Raw genomic sequence first — 13,974 nt, 5'->3', positions numbered from 1 at the left:
GCTTAACTGCGCTCGTTAGGAAAAACCTGATGGAAAGACGTCGTAATCAAATCCAGCGCTTTTAGCAGCGAGCACTTTGAAAAGGCCTCTAACTGGATCTTACAGAGAGGAGCAGCGCCGGTCACACGGGCCTGAGCCCAGAGAGTGCAGCAAATGGAGCCTCTCTGGGGAAAATGGATATGACACCGAGATACAACAGAAGTATCAGGCGTCGTGTTAAATTGTCACTTAAAAAGCCGAGCGGCAGCCAAAGTGTCTGGACCTGGTGGTCACATGACGAGGCTGAGTGAAGCTTATTTTTGTTTGAGCTGTTAGATAACACTGCTCTCTGGAGAAAATAAACCTTCTGGTATCCCTGTCCACTTTGTCCAATCAGGACAGAGAAAGCCCTGGCTCCTCCTCCTCCTCCTCCTCCTCCTCCTCCACCCTGCGTTCCCATGGCAACCTGGAGAGGAGGGAGGGGACAACGACAACGCTAACAGCAGCTGTAAACAATCGTAAAGGTTTCCAATCATCAGCTGCAACTTTATAAGGTACAAAATATGCTTTATGACACATTTCATCATTGGGTTACGCTGAAACAATTACTAAAATATCACTAAAATAAGTGACTATAATTACTCAAAATTTTAATGATATGGCATGAGCATCCATTTGTGTCCATTTTCTTGAGTAAGGTGAAAAATATTGTGATAGATAGATAGATAGATAGATAGATAGATAGATAGATAGATAGATAGATAGATAGATAGATAGATAGATAGATAGATAGATAGATAGAGTCAACATCTCCCATTGAGCACTGAAGAACCAACAAACGGTGGAGAAGAGGAAGGCTGCGGTCGCTGGGCGGAGGTGTGTGGGGGCCCCTGAGGGCCAAAAAGCCTGACAACAAACCATACAGCAACTGGCCTTCTCCAGCATACAACCCTGTCAATCTGCATTGGCACACATGGGCAGAAGAACATCAGACTGACAGGAGCCTCCATCGTTCGCCCTGCTGCGTGTTAGAGCACGTCGACTCTAATCACACATGGACGTGTGCATGTCGGCCTCTGCTGACAGGCAGAACACACAAATCAATACTGTTTGTTTCAGTGCAACGTTATATTCTTTAGTTGTTGTTGTTGTTTTTCTGCATCTCTGTTGTTTCCCAAGCTGATAAAAGGTGAGGAACTTTTCCTGACAAACACATGCAAATAAATGCTGTTGTTTGTCAGAAACAGGCGAGCTGGAGAGCAGCTCTGGTGCGCTGCTTACTCAGGCAGAAGTCCTCGTATGGCATTTAACAAGACACGCTATTACCTCATATTATCTAAAAGCCACTGCGAGGTGTGAGTCACTGCAGCGAGGGAATCCTGGCTCCAAGAGGAAAACAGGGGGAAAATGAGACCAGTCGTCACAGCGAGGCCACTGCAGGGCCAACAGACACGTAAACTGCTGTGTTTTTAACCAATATCTTTAAATTCTCATAGCCAAAAATCCAGATTTCACTGCCTGGATAGTCAGGTGATTCACTCTGGTGTTATCATGTAATATTCAGGATCACAGGTCTGAACATCTGATACAGACGGGGTCTGTCATCCTGTGTTATCTCTCCATCTTTTTCACCTCTCCATCTACCTGACAGCTCAGTCCTGCAGGCACAACTGGACTAAAGGCCACAAATAAAACTCCACACTCCAGTGAGCCGCAGCCTGCCGACCCCTCCTGCTCGGGTTCTGACTCGGATGGCGGGGTTTTTATTTTCCTTTTACTCGTACAGCATGACTGAAAAAAAAAAAAAACTGGTGCTGCATAGTGAATCTTATTTAAAATAAAAGGGGAAATAAATCAGAATACTTTTCACAATTATTTGTTCTTTTCAGGCTCTTTGGCATTAAAGATGACAGAGTCGCCATCTTCTGGACAAAATGTGATACAGCTTTGTTGGAACAACAAGAATAAGTGGAATAAAACATTGTTTAAAAGGATTAAACATATATGTAGAATTGTATTGCACTTTATTTCATAAAGACGTTGATGTAAACTGATCAAATGTCCGTCAGAGTCAATATTCATCCCATTTTAATGCAGACAGGCATCAAAAATCTGTTTTCTTGAGTTCAAAAACATTTTATTTGTGTTGTTTTTATCCTCACTGATGATTTTGACCCTGAAATTTCACCTGATATGCTGCAAATTTTGAACTTGAGGCTTTTAACTCAAGTGAATCCAGCAACAGGTGATCCGCACGTGTCTCTACACTGAACCAATATTTGCTTAAAAGCTGTAAAATTCGCTCCACAGTGCATCTGTTGTCTGTCACACACTGAGCCCAGTTAGCACTGAATAGTTATAAACAGATAAATCACATTTGTAGACTCAGTATCTGCTTCAACACTTTGTCTGCCAGTCTTTCCACATCCTGACCACAAGATGGCGTGAAGACAAAATGTTTGGATTTACAGCAAGCAAATGTTTTTTTTGTTTTTCTTTCTTTTTCAATTCAGGGACACATTTTTATGTTTTTACACTGATAACATGATTTATGTGGAAAGAAAACGTCACAGCATTTTCTCTCATTTAGTGAAACTCATATTGAAGTTTAATTTCAAGTAACTATTCGTCTTGGAAGCTTTTGGGAATATAATCAGATTTAAATGCTAGAACAACATGTCAACACCTTAAAGATCAAGTTCACCATAGGATTAAAACTCAGTCATCCTCTACTACCTATGAAATACATGTCATAAATGTTCTTCTGTTAGACATGAGCTAACATTAGCATTCAACCACTTCCAGGTTAAAAATACTGATGGATAAAGTAACACAATGTGACAGGAGACCGGTGAACTAATTCTAGACATAGTGGATGTTATAAAATAAAAGCTTGTATGAGCGGTTGAATGCTAACGTGAGCTAATAGATCACCAAATGTATTGTTTTACTTTGAAATATGACCTCATCTATTCTGTTGCTGATCAATTAGGAGACATGATGACAGTTTTCCCATCGTTTATAAAACCTGGACTACAGCGGTATGTCATTTTTCCAGCATTCAAGCTTTCCACTCTGAGTGTACCATCGGAGGAAAATGGCCGCTGAGTTAACACAGCTCATCCTGTGTGATCCAAGTCTACATGAGCCCTGAGCCACCAACAATGTGGCTAACAGGCTGATAGCGTAAAAAAGGCTGAAAACAATGTCTTTTCAAATCAAGCTATGGAAGCAATTTTCTGTTTTTGTTTTTCTGTGTTTAAATTATTTATATTTTCTACCTCAGTTGTTGAGGAGAACGCTGTCACGCTGTTTCACTGTGAAGCTCTGAAAGATGTTTCCATACAGCTTGTTCAGTGTAGATCAAGTCTCCAGAAAGCCCTTTAATCCCAAACTCATTTGCAAATAGAAGTTATGTGCTGTTACAGGTCGTTAATAATCATCACAGATCACTTTAAAAATGGATACAGATAACATCTTTTCCACTCAAGCTATAGAAGACAATTTATATTTTGCTTTTGCATCTAGTTCAGTTGTTTTTGGTGAGTAGATAATGGCTCACTTTTCTCTTTTTTAGGTGGTTTAATCCTTTAATATTTATTCCCCCAGTTTGTATTGACGCTCGGGCCAGCCAATGGGAGCGCTGCATGTGCCTTTAAGGGGGCGTGTCCTCGAGGGAGGGCGGGGTCTTCAGGCGGTGTGCAGGCAGCGCTCAGCTGACGGGAGGAGTGCAGCGCGCAGACCGGAGACTGGACCCATGGCAACAATCATGGCAGGTTGGGAGCCACAGAAAACACTGAGAAAGACATTTCTGAACCACACATGTGTTCTCCACAGGCTGGAGAGCAAGTTAAGTTGTGTCAAACTGCTCACGCGTGCTGTGTTTGGACTGTTTGTGCTGTGTTTCAGAGGCAGAGACCCGGCAGAGGCTGCTGCGCACCGTCAAGAAGGAGGTGGGTGTTTTCAGATCAGCAGTTATCGAGTCGGAAAAACAAACATGTTGGTTTGTATAAGGCTGCACACAGGGAGGCTGCTCAGGTGATCCCTGCCTGCTGTTTGCTGCCTGACTGACTGACTGACTGACTGACTGACTGCCACAGGCTCGGTTTGTGTACTGGATGTTCTGTCTGGTCCTGATGGTGATGATGCCACCTGAGACAGATGGAGTCTGAATCACAACCATCTCTGAAAAGAACAAAACTGTTAAGACATTAAGACAGTGATGCTGGTCATAAAAAGTGTAGTTTAATGTTTATTTTATTTTTTTCCTTCTTTAGTGTATTTATTATTCATCAGTGTTACCATTTTGAGTGTCTGGGCTGCAGCTCATTAATTATTCGGGTGGAGAAGCAGCCTGAGGGAACAGATTGACTGTAGTCAGTGTTTTTTGGTGTTTATGGCAGAGCAAACCATCCGCCTTCTGTCAAGCCATTTGGTAGTTCCAGTCAGACAAGACAAACTGTGTGTGTGTGTGTGTGTGTGTGTGTGTGTGTGTAATGAATTATATGGCGATGAGTGGAAAACAAATATGGAAGCAGCTCTGGTGGTTTGTTCAGCTGGTTTTTCGACCCCCCCCTTTTCGTGTCACTCTTCATCAGTTCAGCACAGATCTGATGAAAACCTCCACAAGGTTTCTTCTTCTGAGGGGTCTCAGATGTTCGAAGATGGACGGCCAATCAGTGAAAGGCATGTTATTGATTTTGAAGTGGCGACACAAGAAGCAAAAAATAGTTGCTGATGCTGAGAAGTTGCATGAGTTTCTTACCTCCTGCTGCGCTGAATATTTATCGTATTTAATATTTAATCCAGTGAAAATGTGATATGAAGCTTTGAAATTCAGCACTTTTGGATTACAAACACATAAAAGTATTCAGTATTTATTGTTTATCACATTTAAACCACATGGTTTGGTTGCTGTAGCTTGTGTTGTGTGTAGTCCACGATTTCTAAAGACAAGCTAGTTTAAAACTGATTGATATATTAACACAAAAGCTAAAGAATAAAACAGTTTACATGTATGAAAAGGAAAAGGAAGTAGGAAGAAGTAGGCACTTTTCATCGCACGATACACGATACGATATTATATCGTTTCTCTGTACAACAATACGATATGTGACGATATCACAAAATCTGCCACGACACGACACGATGGCCTGCGATCAATCAGATACGTTTATATCAACTCAACAAAGCGACTAAAATATGACTTGACAATTGACAGAGACGGTAAAACAGACGTGGGAATGGGAATTTCAAAATAAAGGCGTATCTACGACAATGGCGGCGATGTTTTTGCATCGTTAGTATCGTATCGTTGATGACTGAATCGATCGTTGTCTCGTTACACTTTAACTCTACTGCCTCATTAATTAACTCATAATCTGCGTACACATAAATACACATATTACTCACATACATATACATATAAACATAGATTAACTCATTAACTAGATAATTATGTTTCTTTATAACATGTAGGCTTAAACACACATATATCAACTCAGTAATTAGTTAATTACTGCCTACATACACATACTTACAATTAGATTAACTCACTTTTATGATCTTATGTTCATCTTTATCTTAGTACCTATAAAAAAGGACTTAGTATCGACCAGTGTGTTAGCAAAATAGTATCTTGTTGTTGGTTTTGGTCCCTGACAACTTTCTGCTGAAGTGAAGGAACATTAATAGTCTTTGTAATCTATTAACGAGTTTTACTAATTATCTTGTTTTGGCCAGAAGTCTGAACCGCTTTACCGTTTTTACCTCTTTCTATTAATCAATGGATCTAATTAATTCATATCGTCTCAATTGCCTCTTAAATTACAAGACTTTCTTTCTGCCGAACAAAGAGAGATAACGATCACATCCTGGATCTCGTGAAAAGACGGAGCGCAGAGAATTTAGCCTGGTTTGTTTTTTTCCTCCCGCATCCTAATTTGCAGTCTTATCAGTGGAGACCAGACCCCTTCCCGTGATTAAAACCTGCCTCCTGTGCCGCCGATACGACTTTCACTGAGATTCATTCACAGTGGCTCTTTTCACCGTTTACCACAAATGGAGTCTGTGGATGAACCAACAACACTGTGTGATGCACTTCATGAAAATCAGCATTAATCTGACAGAGTTAGCAAAGAATTGTCTTTTATCAGTGTTTTATAGATGTATATAATCCCCTTAAAGGAAATTTAGATGTCGTGGATGTTTGTGTCGTGTTCCTATTAGTTTATGCTTGTTATGACTCTGTGTGGGTTTCTACCATATGGCGTCTGTATGCTGTGTGTTCTCACGCCGTCCTCGTCCAGCTGGTTATGTGCCACCAGTCTGCTCGGATATACCTGGATGTGGGCCATTATCCAGAGAGAGAGAGAGAGAGAGAGAGAGAGAGCAGGATGTCTGTGGCAGCAGAATTACCTTCTGGCACAAAATTGCTTTGAATGAGATCTCTTATTTGCCTTAGCTTTGATACGGATCCCTCTCAGTCACAGTCTGTCTCTTTATCTTGCTCTGATTGTGCCTCTGAAGTGTGCTCCTCCCTCCCTCCCTCCATCTTTTTTTTTTTTTTTGTACATCACGCACAAACACACACCTGTGTTTGCCAAAGGAGAGAGAGCGAGAGCGGGAAATAGACTTTTAGAGCGCAGGCTAAAGAGATCTGCATCGTGTTCTTTCCTGTTTTGCTTCTTCTTCTTTTTTTTTTGAAGGCTGAGTGCTTACTCAGGATAAGGTTTCGGGCAGTGGAGTGTAAGATAATCCACTCGTCTTGCTCTGTGGTTCTGGCTCAATTAGAGATTCCCTGATTCCTGGTAGCATGTTGATAGAAAACATTAATCCCGGGTTAAATCGTGCTGCAGAGAAATCTTTAAATAGTTTTTGTTGTCATAGATACTGACTAGTTTTTGACCTTTCACGATGGTCGTATTTATATACAGGTGCATTACTCATCTGAGGGAGTAATGGCCTGTAAGAGTTTTGTGCTCCTCTTGTAATCAAACTGAACCACAAGCTGCCATCGACACGACAGTTGAGGTGATGCTTAACGAGCTGGACGACCAGATCGGTGCAGCAGCTTCATGCAGCCTCCCTCTCCAGGGTTTCACAGGCTGTTTGTGCGATTGTTGAAGTCAAAACCTGCTGATTTCACATCAGATTTTCTAAAAAAAAAACAAACTGCGATGCATGTTGCGATGACTTTCGCTAGGTTTTTTTTTGCAAGTGAAAACGATGTTTCATGTCAGATTTTATCACTCAAACACATTTTTTTTCATTTGCTTTAAACATTTTATTTGATGTAATAACCGCCGTCATCTTGTCAGTTTTCCACATGTGGTGTGTTTCTCAAAGAATTACTTTTGTTTACGTTGGAACACAATATTCCACATGTTAAAAAACAGTTTACCGCTGCACGACAGAGCTGCCTCGCGCGGTCTTTAGCTGTAATTTTTTGTTGCCACGTCTGAATTTCAGAACCTGAAACGAAAAAGCGAGTTTACTGACATGCATCTGTTACTCAACGTTTTGGTAAACTCACGAGAAACTACGATGTCAAGTTGGTTGTCGGGCAAAAATGCGAGGTAGAACAGAATTCACGATGATGGGCTGAATTTGTGGTCACTGTTTGGTTCTGGAGAAACTGTTTTCGGTCCACGTCAGGTGGTTCTGTACGTGTCATTTGAAGAAGTCCTCAAAAATGGACATCTGGGGAAATTGTGGTGAAGCAGCCTCGTCGACTGTTTCCGTCCGTGTTGTGGTTGCATTGATTTGATAGTAAATTAATTTAAATGAATCGTTTGTTTTGATGCACAGCTTCAAATCCGACGTGTCGCTCTCCACGCATGGATTAACCTGCATAAGCAATGATGGGTTGTCTTTTTCTCTCCCTCGCGTGCTCCCTTCATTCATCAGCAGCCACAGAGATGATGAATAATAAAAGGGTTGGATGTTAATGGATGGGACTCTCTCTCTCGGGCTCTTATTTCTTGGCTCTGCTGTTGCTGGAGTTAATTGGAATAATTTGAAGATCTTTTATCACTCTGTCTGATGCCTTCGAGCTACGGTGGTTATTAGTTCATCAGGCTTCGCTGCAATAACAGACACCGTCGCGCACATTTTCCTCCTGTGAATTCTGATGATGATGTATATTTTTTGGTGCTATTTAAGAAGATATGGCCACTCTGAGTCATCAGTTTTGGGTGGGTTGTTGGTTTATTGATGACATCGGGACTCTGGTGGGCAGAGCGGTACATTCAGATATTATTAGTCGCTGCAGTTTGGGGAGCTGAAGTCATTTCTGTTTATGTCAGAGATGAATGAGTGTTGTTGACGCATCTTCTTACGCGGAAGTGTGCGACACACACGTGCCGTCTCCATAGAAACCGGCAGGTTGTCTGCGCTTCAACACTTCACCATATTAAATTCCTCCGAGGCCTGATCTGTCGCCCAGATGAGAGGGATGAGAAAACACTAGGAGGCCTCGGCGTCCTCAAGTTGGTGAATCGATCAGCTTCCTCCGTGTCAGACGCAGTCGGAAAGAAAACCGGTGCAATTAAATCCCCCTATGTTTCGTCTGTGTGTGTGTGTGTGTGTGTGTGTGTGTGTGTGTGTGTGTGTGCAGTGCCTTTATAAGTGTGATAGGGATCGGAGCGGGTGTTGCTCACATTAGACTGCCACTGTCTCTGTAGTCTTGGCAGCATGAATCATTCTGTTGCTGCTGAAGATAGCAGTGCCACTGATGCGAAAAAGGCCACATTTGCGTAATGACTGCAGTCTAATTAGTGAATGTTTCTGTATATAAATGTGGAGCAGGGGGTTCTGGGCATTATTTTTTATTTTTTTGTTTGTTTCCAGTGTTTTGTAAACCGTCTTGATCTTTACTCCACAAGTGAGAGATTAGCCCATTTTTAGGTCCTCGTCTTGCTTTAACAGCGAAGGGTGCAATCAGTGCTCAGTGGGCAGGTTTTCATCAGCACAGACACGGAAAATAACTTGTTTCGTGTCTCGCAGTTAAATCTGAAATCTTGGTGTGTTTTTAATCTTCTTTCTTTACGCAGATGTTAGAAAAGAAACAAACTTCGTGTTGACAGGTGGATGATTCAATCCTACTTTTATATTTCTTTACACAAAGTCTTTATCTATTTTGTCTCTACATTTCTGAGGAACTGTTCTTGTGACTCCACTGCTTTTCTCTGAAACGCCTCACGTACAAAAGAATTACTTGTGAAAGATGATGCAGTGTCTTCGATTCAACTACCCAACCGTAAAGTGGAATTAACTCCATGATGTTGAGGTGCAACATTAAATTGCAGCGCAGACATTCATCAGTAATCTAATCGTAGCACATCTTCTTCTGACTAAATGATACTTTTACAATATTTGTACATCTCACTGCTACAAGGAGACATGTGTGGTTGTTTTGTGTTACTACTAGAACAGGTTTACATGCCGGTGCAGCAGCTCTGTATTCCCCCTCTTTAAGGCCCCGCCCCCCCAAATACTTTGTTCTGATTGGTCAGCTCACACACGCCTGAGCCAGCATCGTTCAACATGTCTCTGGTTGGCGCTGTCTTGTTATCAGCTTCCAGTTGGCCTCACTTCTGGCTTGAATATAATGATTAGTTAGGCGGGGCCACTGTGGAGGCGAGTCGGACACTTCAGGAACAGTGTCTTCTGTGGGAGAAAGGAGCTTTTTAACTTTTAAAGGCCTTTTTTCATGCACAAGAACATAAAACACAGAAGGAAAATACAAAACAAAAAGCATAATATGTCTCCTATGCCCAGTGAGAGACTCAAAATGGAGGCATTTGCTTCTAACTAATTTCCTTAACATAAAATTTCACAATACATCCTCCATCATACAGGTAGCTTATTATAAACCATCCATGCACAGCGAGCGCACACGTGACATTAAAAATTATTGGTCCATAAAAATTGAGCCAGAGTGGAAAATCTAACCTGAAGGCAGAACTTTATCTGCTGGAAACTTTTATGATCGAGCTGTAAATCTCAGCCCATGAAAACTAAAATTGCCAGACAGCTGGCCGACTCGCAGGAGAGAAGATCTGCTCACACCACCGAGGGATTGAATCAATGTAGGTCTGGGAGAAAAAAAGAAAAAAAAAAAGTTTAAAATAGAGCAGAGGGATCCTCAACCGTTATATACGTATGTGTGTGTGTGTGTGTGTGTGTGTAGAAGGTGTACTGGCGGTGTAATGGTCGCCGCGGACAGACTCATTTCGACAGGAAATTACAGCTATCTGTTCGGCTGTGTCCGGAGGTTAATATTCCCCATGCAGATTGCAGAGCAGCGAACGTCTCCATAGCCACCGGAGGGATTGATTTATCAGTCGTCTAACCATCGGCCTGTAGCTGTTCTCAGGTCAGCGGGAGGGGGGAACATCGAACGTTACCTTGCGAGCACGTGCGTCTGATCTTCTCCTTGAAGTTGGGCTCGCGTAGATACGATGTCATCATCAACCGTTGATGCAACTGAATCAATTTCTCCCCCTGAGGTTTATAAAGTGTTCAGTAAAGTGGGTGAACCACGTCTCCCCTCCCTTAAACTCACATGTAACATTTCCATTTTCCCCGTGGAGGTCCTTGGGTTGAGAGCTGGTGACTCATCCACCAACTCATCGTGCACTCTGCTTTTTTTTTTTCTTTCCTCCTCTTAACTTTTCAAACGTTGAGTGGTTGCCCCCCTTTGCACTCCCCTCCCATCATTTTCCCCTCTTGCATGAATTATTCTCTAATATATATATATTTTTTTTAGCACTCAGTCAAACTGTCACCAGCAAACCCTCCTCCTCCCTCATGGACTCTGTCTGTGAGTGTGTTTGTGTGAATTGCTCATAAACAGTTGTGGCACGTTAATGAATGAGTCACACAGCGTCTGCCTCTGTGATTGACAGGTGAAGCAGATTATGGAGGAAGCCGTCACCAGGAAATTCGTCCACGAAGACAGCAGCCACATTGTCTCCTTTTGTGGTGAGTCGCCGAACGCAAATGAATCACACAGCTTGAGCTCATTTATAACTCCGGCACCGCTTAAACAATTAATGAACGCTGAAAAGAAACTGTGAGTGTGAAGGGGGTTTGTCTTAATCAGCGTCATTCCTGATGGTGTATGTTATATTTTATGAAAGGAAAAATATGCATGTTTAGCTCCTTTATGTTCTAGTCTTGCAATAGTCTGTGTGTCTGTGTTATATTTGTTTTATTCCCTTTGTTTTTGGTGCATTCATCAACAAGTAACCTCCATCAGTACTGTAACATATGTCAGACATATCAGGGCATTAATAAACAGGTAAACAAACAAAGCATAAAATAATAGCACAATTAAAACTGATGTTTTTGCCCTCATTTAATTAATAAACACAATAACATTTAAGTCACAATACAGCCCAATAAACAACACAATAAACCATTATGACAAAGACAGTCATTACTCCTCAACACTCATCTACCTTCTTCTTCTTCTTCTTCTCCTTCTTCTTCTTTTTCTTCTTCTTCTCCTTCTTCTCCTTCTTCTTCGTTGGTCTTCGTGGGTTTTTTTCGCTCCCAGAAACTCCCACACAATATGCAAAAATGTCTCTGATTAATTCAAACCACAGCAGCAGTTTAGAGATATATTCATCTTAAAAGCACATTTTGGATGAGGTGAAATATTTTCTAAATTAATTCTGACCTTGGATGTTTTTATTTTCTTTCCACATAATTTGCCTCGCTGTGCTTTAAATGCGCACTAATTACTTCCTGTTGATCATCTCTGCCATTTTTCTGTTTAGGCTGGGACACAAATTACTTCAGGTAAAAGCACACCTGCCTCGACCTGACGAGACACAGGACAAGATTACATACTTGATGAAGTAAAATAATACGAGGAAGCAATTAAGCATAACAGAGCTGTTGTGACAAGTTATATTAAAGCTGTGAGGTTGGTGGCGCTGAACATACATGCAGGAGTTTATACTACATGTCAGCACCAGTCTCCAGCCTCGTGCACCTTATGGGTGTAATGATACATCAACCTGGATCAATGTATCGATTGATGATCAACGGTCCGGTAGCATTGAATCAAAGCGAAAACATCGATTCATATCAGCACCATCGTTAATAATCTCCGTCCATCAGCATCTCTTTTCTAAACAGTGCTTTGTTTTTATTAAAAACAACAGATTGTTGTTTAAATTTAAATCTCTGGATAATATAAAATGAAATCAGGCCTCTGTATCGTATCGATTTGAAATCGTATCGTGGCAGACTTTGTGATATCTGTAAATATCGTATCGTTGTCCAAAGAATCGATATGATAACTTATCTGAATCGATTTACACCCCTGGACCACAATCACACAAGTGTTTCTGAAAACTGGTGTAGACGGGATTATATTCTCTTTGGTTGGCTGCTCAATGGCAGAAAACGCTACTACGACTTGCTTTTATTTTCATTTTCTGTGATATATGTGACAGATACCAGGGATAGAACTGACACATTAGTTACCTGAAAACAGGACAAAAGTAGATTTGAAGCTGCTTGAACGCTCTTCACAGAATCCTACTGGATAAAAATGTTTTTCCTGCCAACACTTTGTCTCCAATGAGACAGCGATAAAGCCAAAAATCTCAGTTTCTTCCCCTCCAGTCATAAACACTGAGAGGTCCGTTTTCATTGACCTAACATGCTGTTTATGTGTTCACTAAAGTCCAAAACACACCTAGCACAAGAGCATATTTGCTTCATAGAAGCCCATTTAAAACACGCAGTGCAGTGGTGAAGAGTCGCATCCTCGACATAACTTTTGTAGAAGTGTATAATAAGTGTTTCACAGAAATAAAGGACATTTAAAGTTCAGTATCTCACCAAATGTTATTGTTCTTGTCTCCAACCGGCGCTAACAGAGTGCAGAATGATTACTGTGAAAAACACGCTGCCCACATTCAGGCGCTCGGTCCAGTCAGATGTCTGGCTCGGTCCAGAGCTGTAATCAGTAACAAGATATATATTTGGGGGGATTTCAGTGTGAATAAAATGACTCTCAGCCTGCAGGAAACGTGTTATTTTTACGAGCTGGAAGCAATGTGAGCAGACAAAGACTGTTCCCAACTCGTGTGACGAGATTCTCTGGGAAAAAAAAAAAAAAAAAAAAGCCATTCAAATGTTGGAGAATGGATTCATGGTATGAAAAAAGTGAATGATGAATGTTCCCTCAGCGCAGACAATGTCGAGAAATGAGTCTTCATTGTAATGCTGGATGTTCAAAGACAAAGAGCTGGATGACTGTCAGCTCCACGTGGTTTTTCACAAAATGTAAATGCGCACTTACATTTCAGGTGAGGCGTTCAGAGACACGAGTATATTTAGTGACAAATAGTGAGCGAGGCAGTCTGAGTCAGTATAAGTCACAGTTTCACCAACTACTGCCAGAACAACAGAGTAATCCACTTCTTATATAATATTTCTAGTTTTACACACGTATTAGAAGCACATTTTTTGAACTAGAATATCGTGAAGAGGCAGAAGTCATTTTTATTTCTCGCTGCACTCAACATTTTGTCGAATTGGAAAATCAATCCCGTGTTCGAGGTGGGAGGACCACCATGTTTAGCTAATTTGGACTTCATGGTGTGAAAGAAATTTGCAGCACAGCTTGAATAGAGTATTAAAATGTCCCTCTGAAACCAGTAATCAGCTTAGCCTGTAACTCTTTTTATAGTTTTGCTAGGAAGGTTGTGAAAATAGTCGCAAAACCACAGATTCTTATTATAAGTGTTGAATGCGTTTGTATGTACGTGAGATATTTTTCCAGACAGTTAATTGGAATATTATCAGATTGATAATAGGTGTGATAACCAAATAACAGGTGCTGAAGTGTTTGATATGAAGGTGAAACGTGCGACAAAGCAGCATTGAAATCAAAGAGACGTCCTGGCTGACACGTCTTGTTTTCTGGTGTTCTCTGGTGATTCTTCTGTAAAGTGAAACATGTGAATCAAA

At 41.2% G+C, this 13,974-nt stretch overlaps 1 protein-coding gene across 2 annotated transcripts in view; it reads left to right on the top strand.

Moving 5' to 3' along the window:
* Positions 1-3,598: 3,598 nt before the first annotated feature.
* sgsm1a (small G protein signaling modulator 1a) overlaps positions 3,599-13,974 on the top strand; it is a 29,266-nt gene continuing 18,890 nt past the window's right edge. For both annotated transcript variants that reach the window (XM_037098929.1, XM_037098930.1), the window contains exons 1-3: positions 3,599-3,755; positions 3,889-3,932; positions 10,890-10,965. In XM_037098929.1, the coding sequence (XP_036954824.1) occupies positions 3,614-3,755; positions 3,889-3,932; positions 10,890-10,965 (262 nt within the window). In that variant the 5' untranslated portion in view covers positions 3,599-3,613. The remainder of the gene's footprint in view (positions 3,756-3,888; positions 3,933-10,889; positions 10,966-13,974) is intronic.

The sequence above is a fragment of the Acanthopagrus latus genome, chromosome 5, assembly GCF_904848185.1.
Source record: "Acanthopagrus latus isolate v.2019 chromosome 5, fAcaLat1.1, whole genome shotgun sequence".
NCBI classification, from domain to species: domain Eukaryota; kingdom Metazoa; phylum Chordata; class Actinopteri; order Spariformes; family Sparidae; genus Acanthopagrus; species Acanthopagrus latus.
This window is presented reverse-complemented; position numbering and strand designations above follow the sequence as displayed.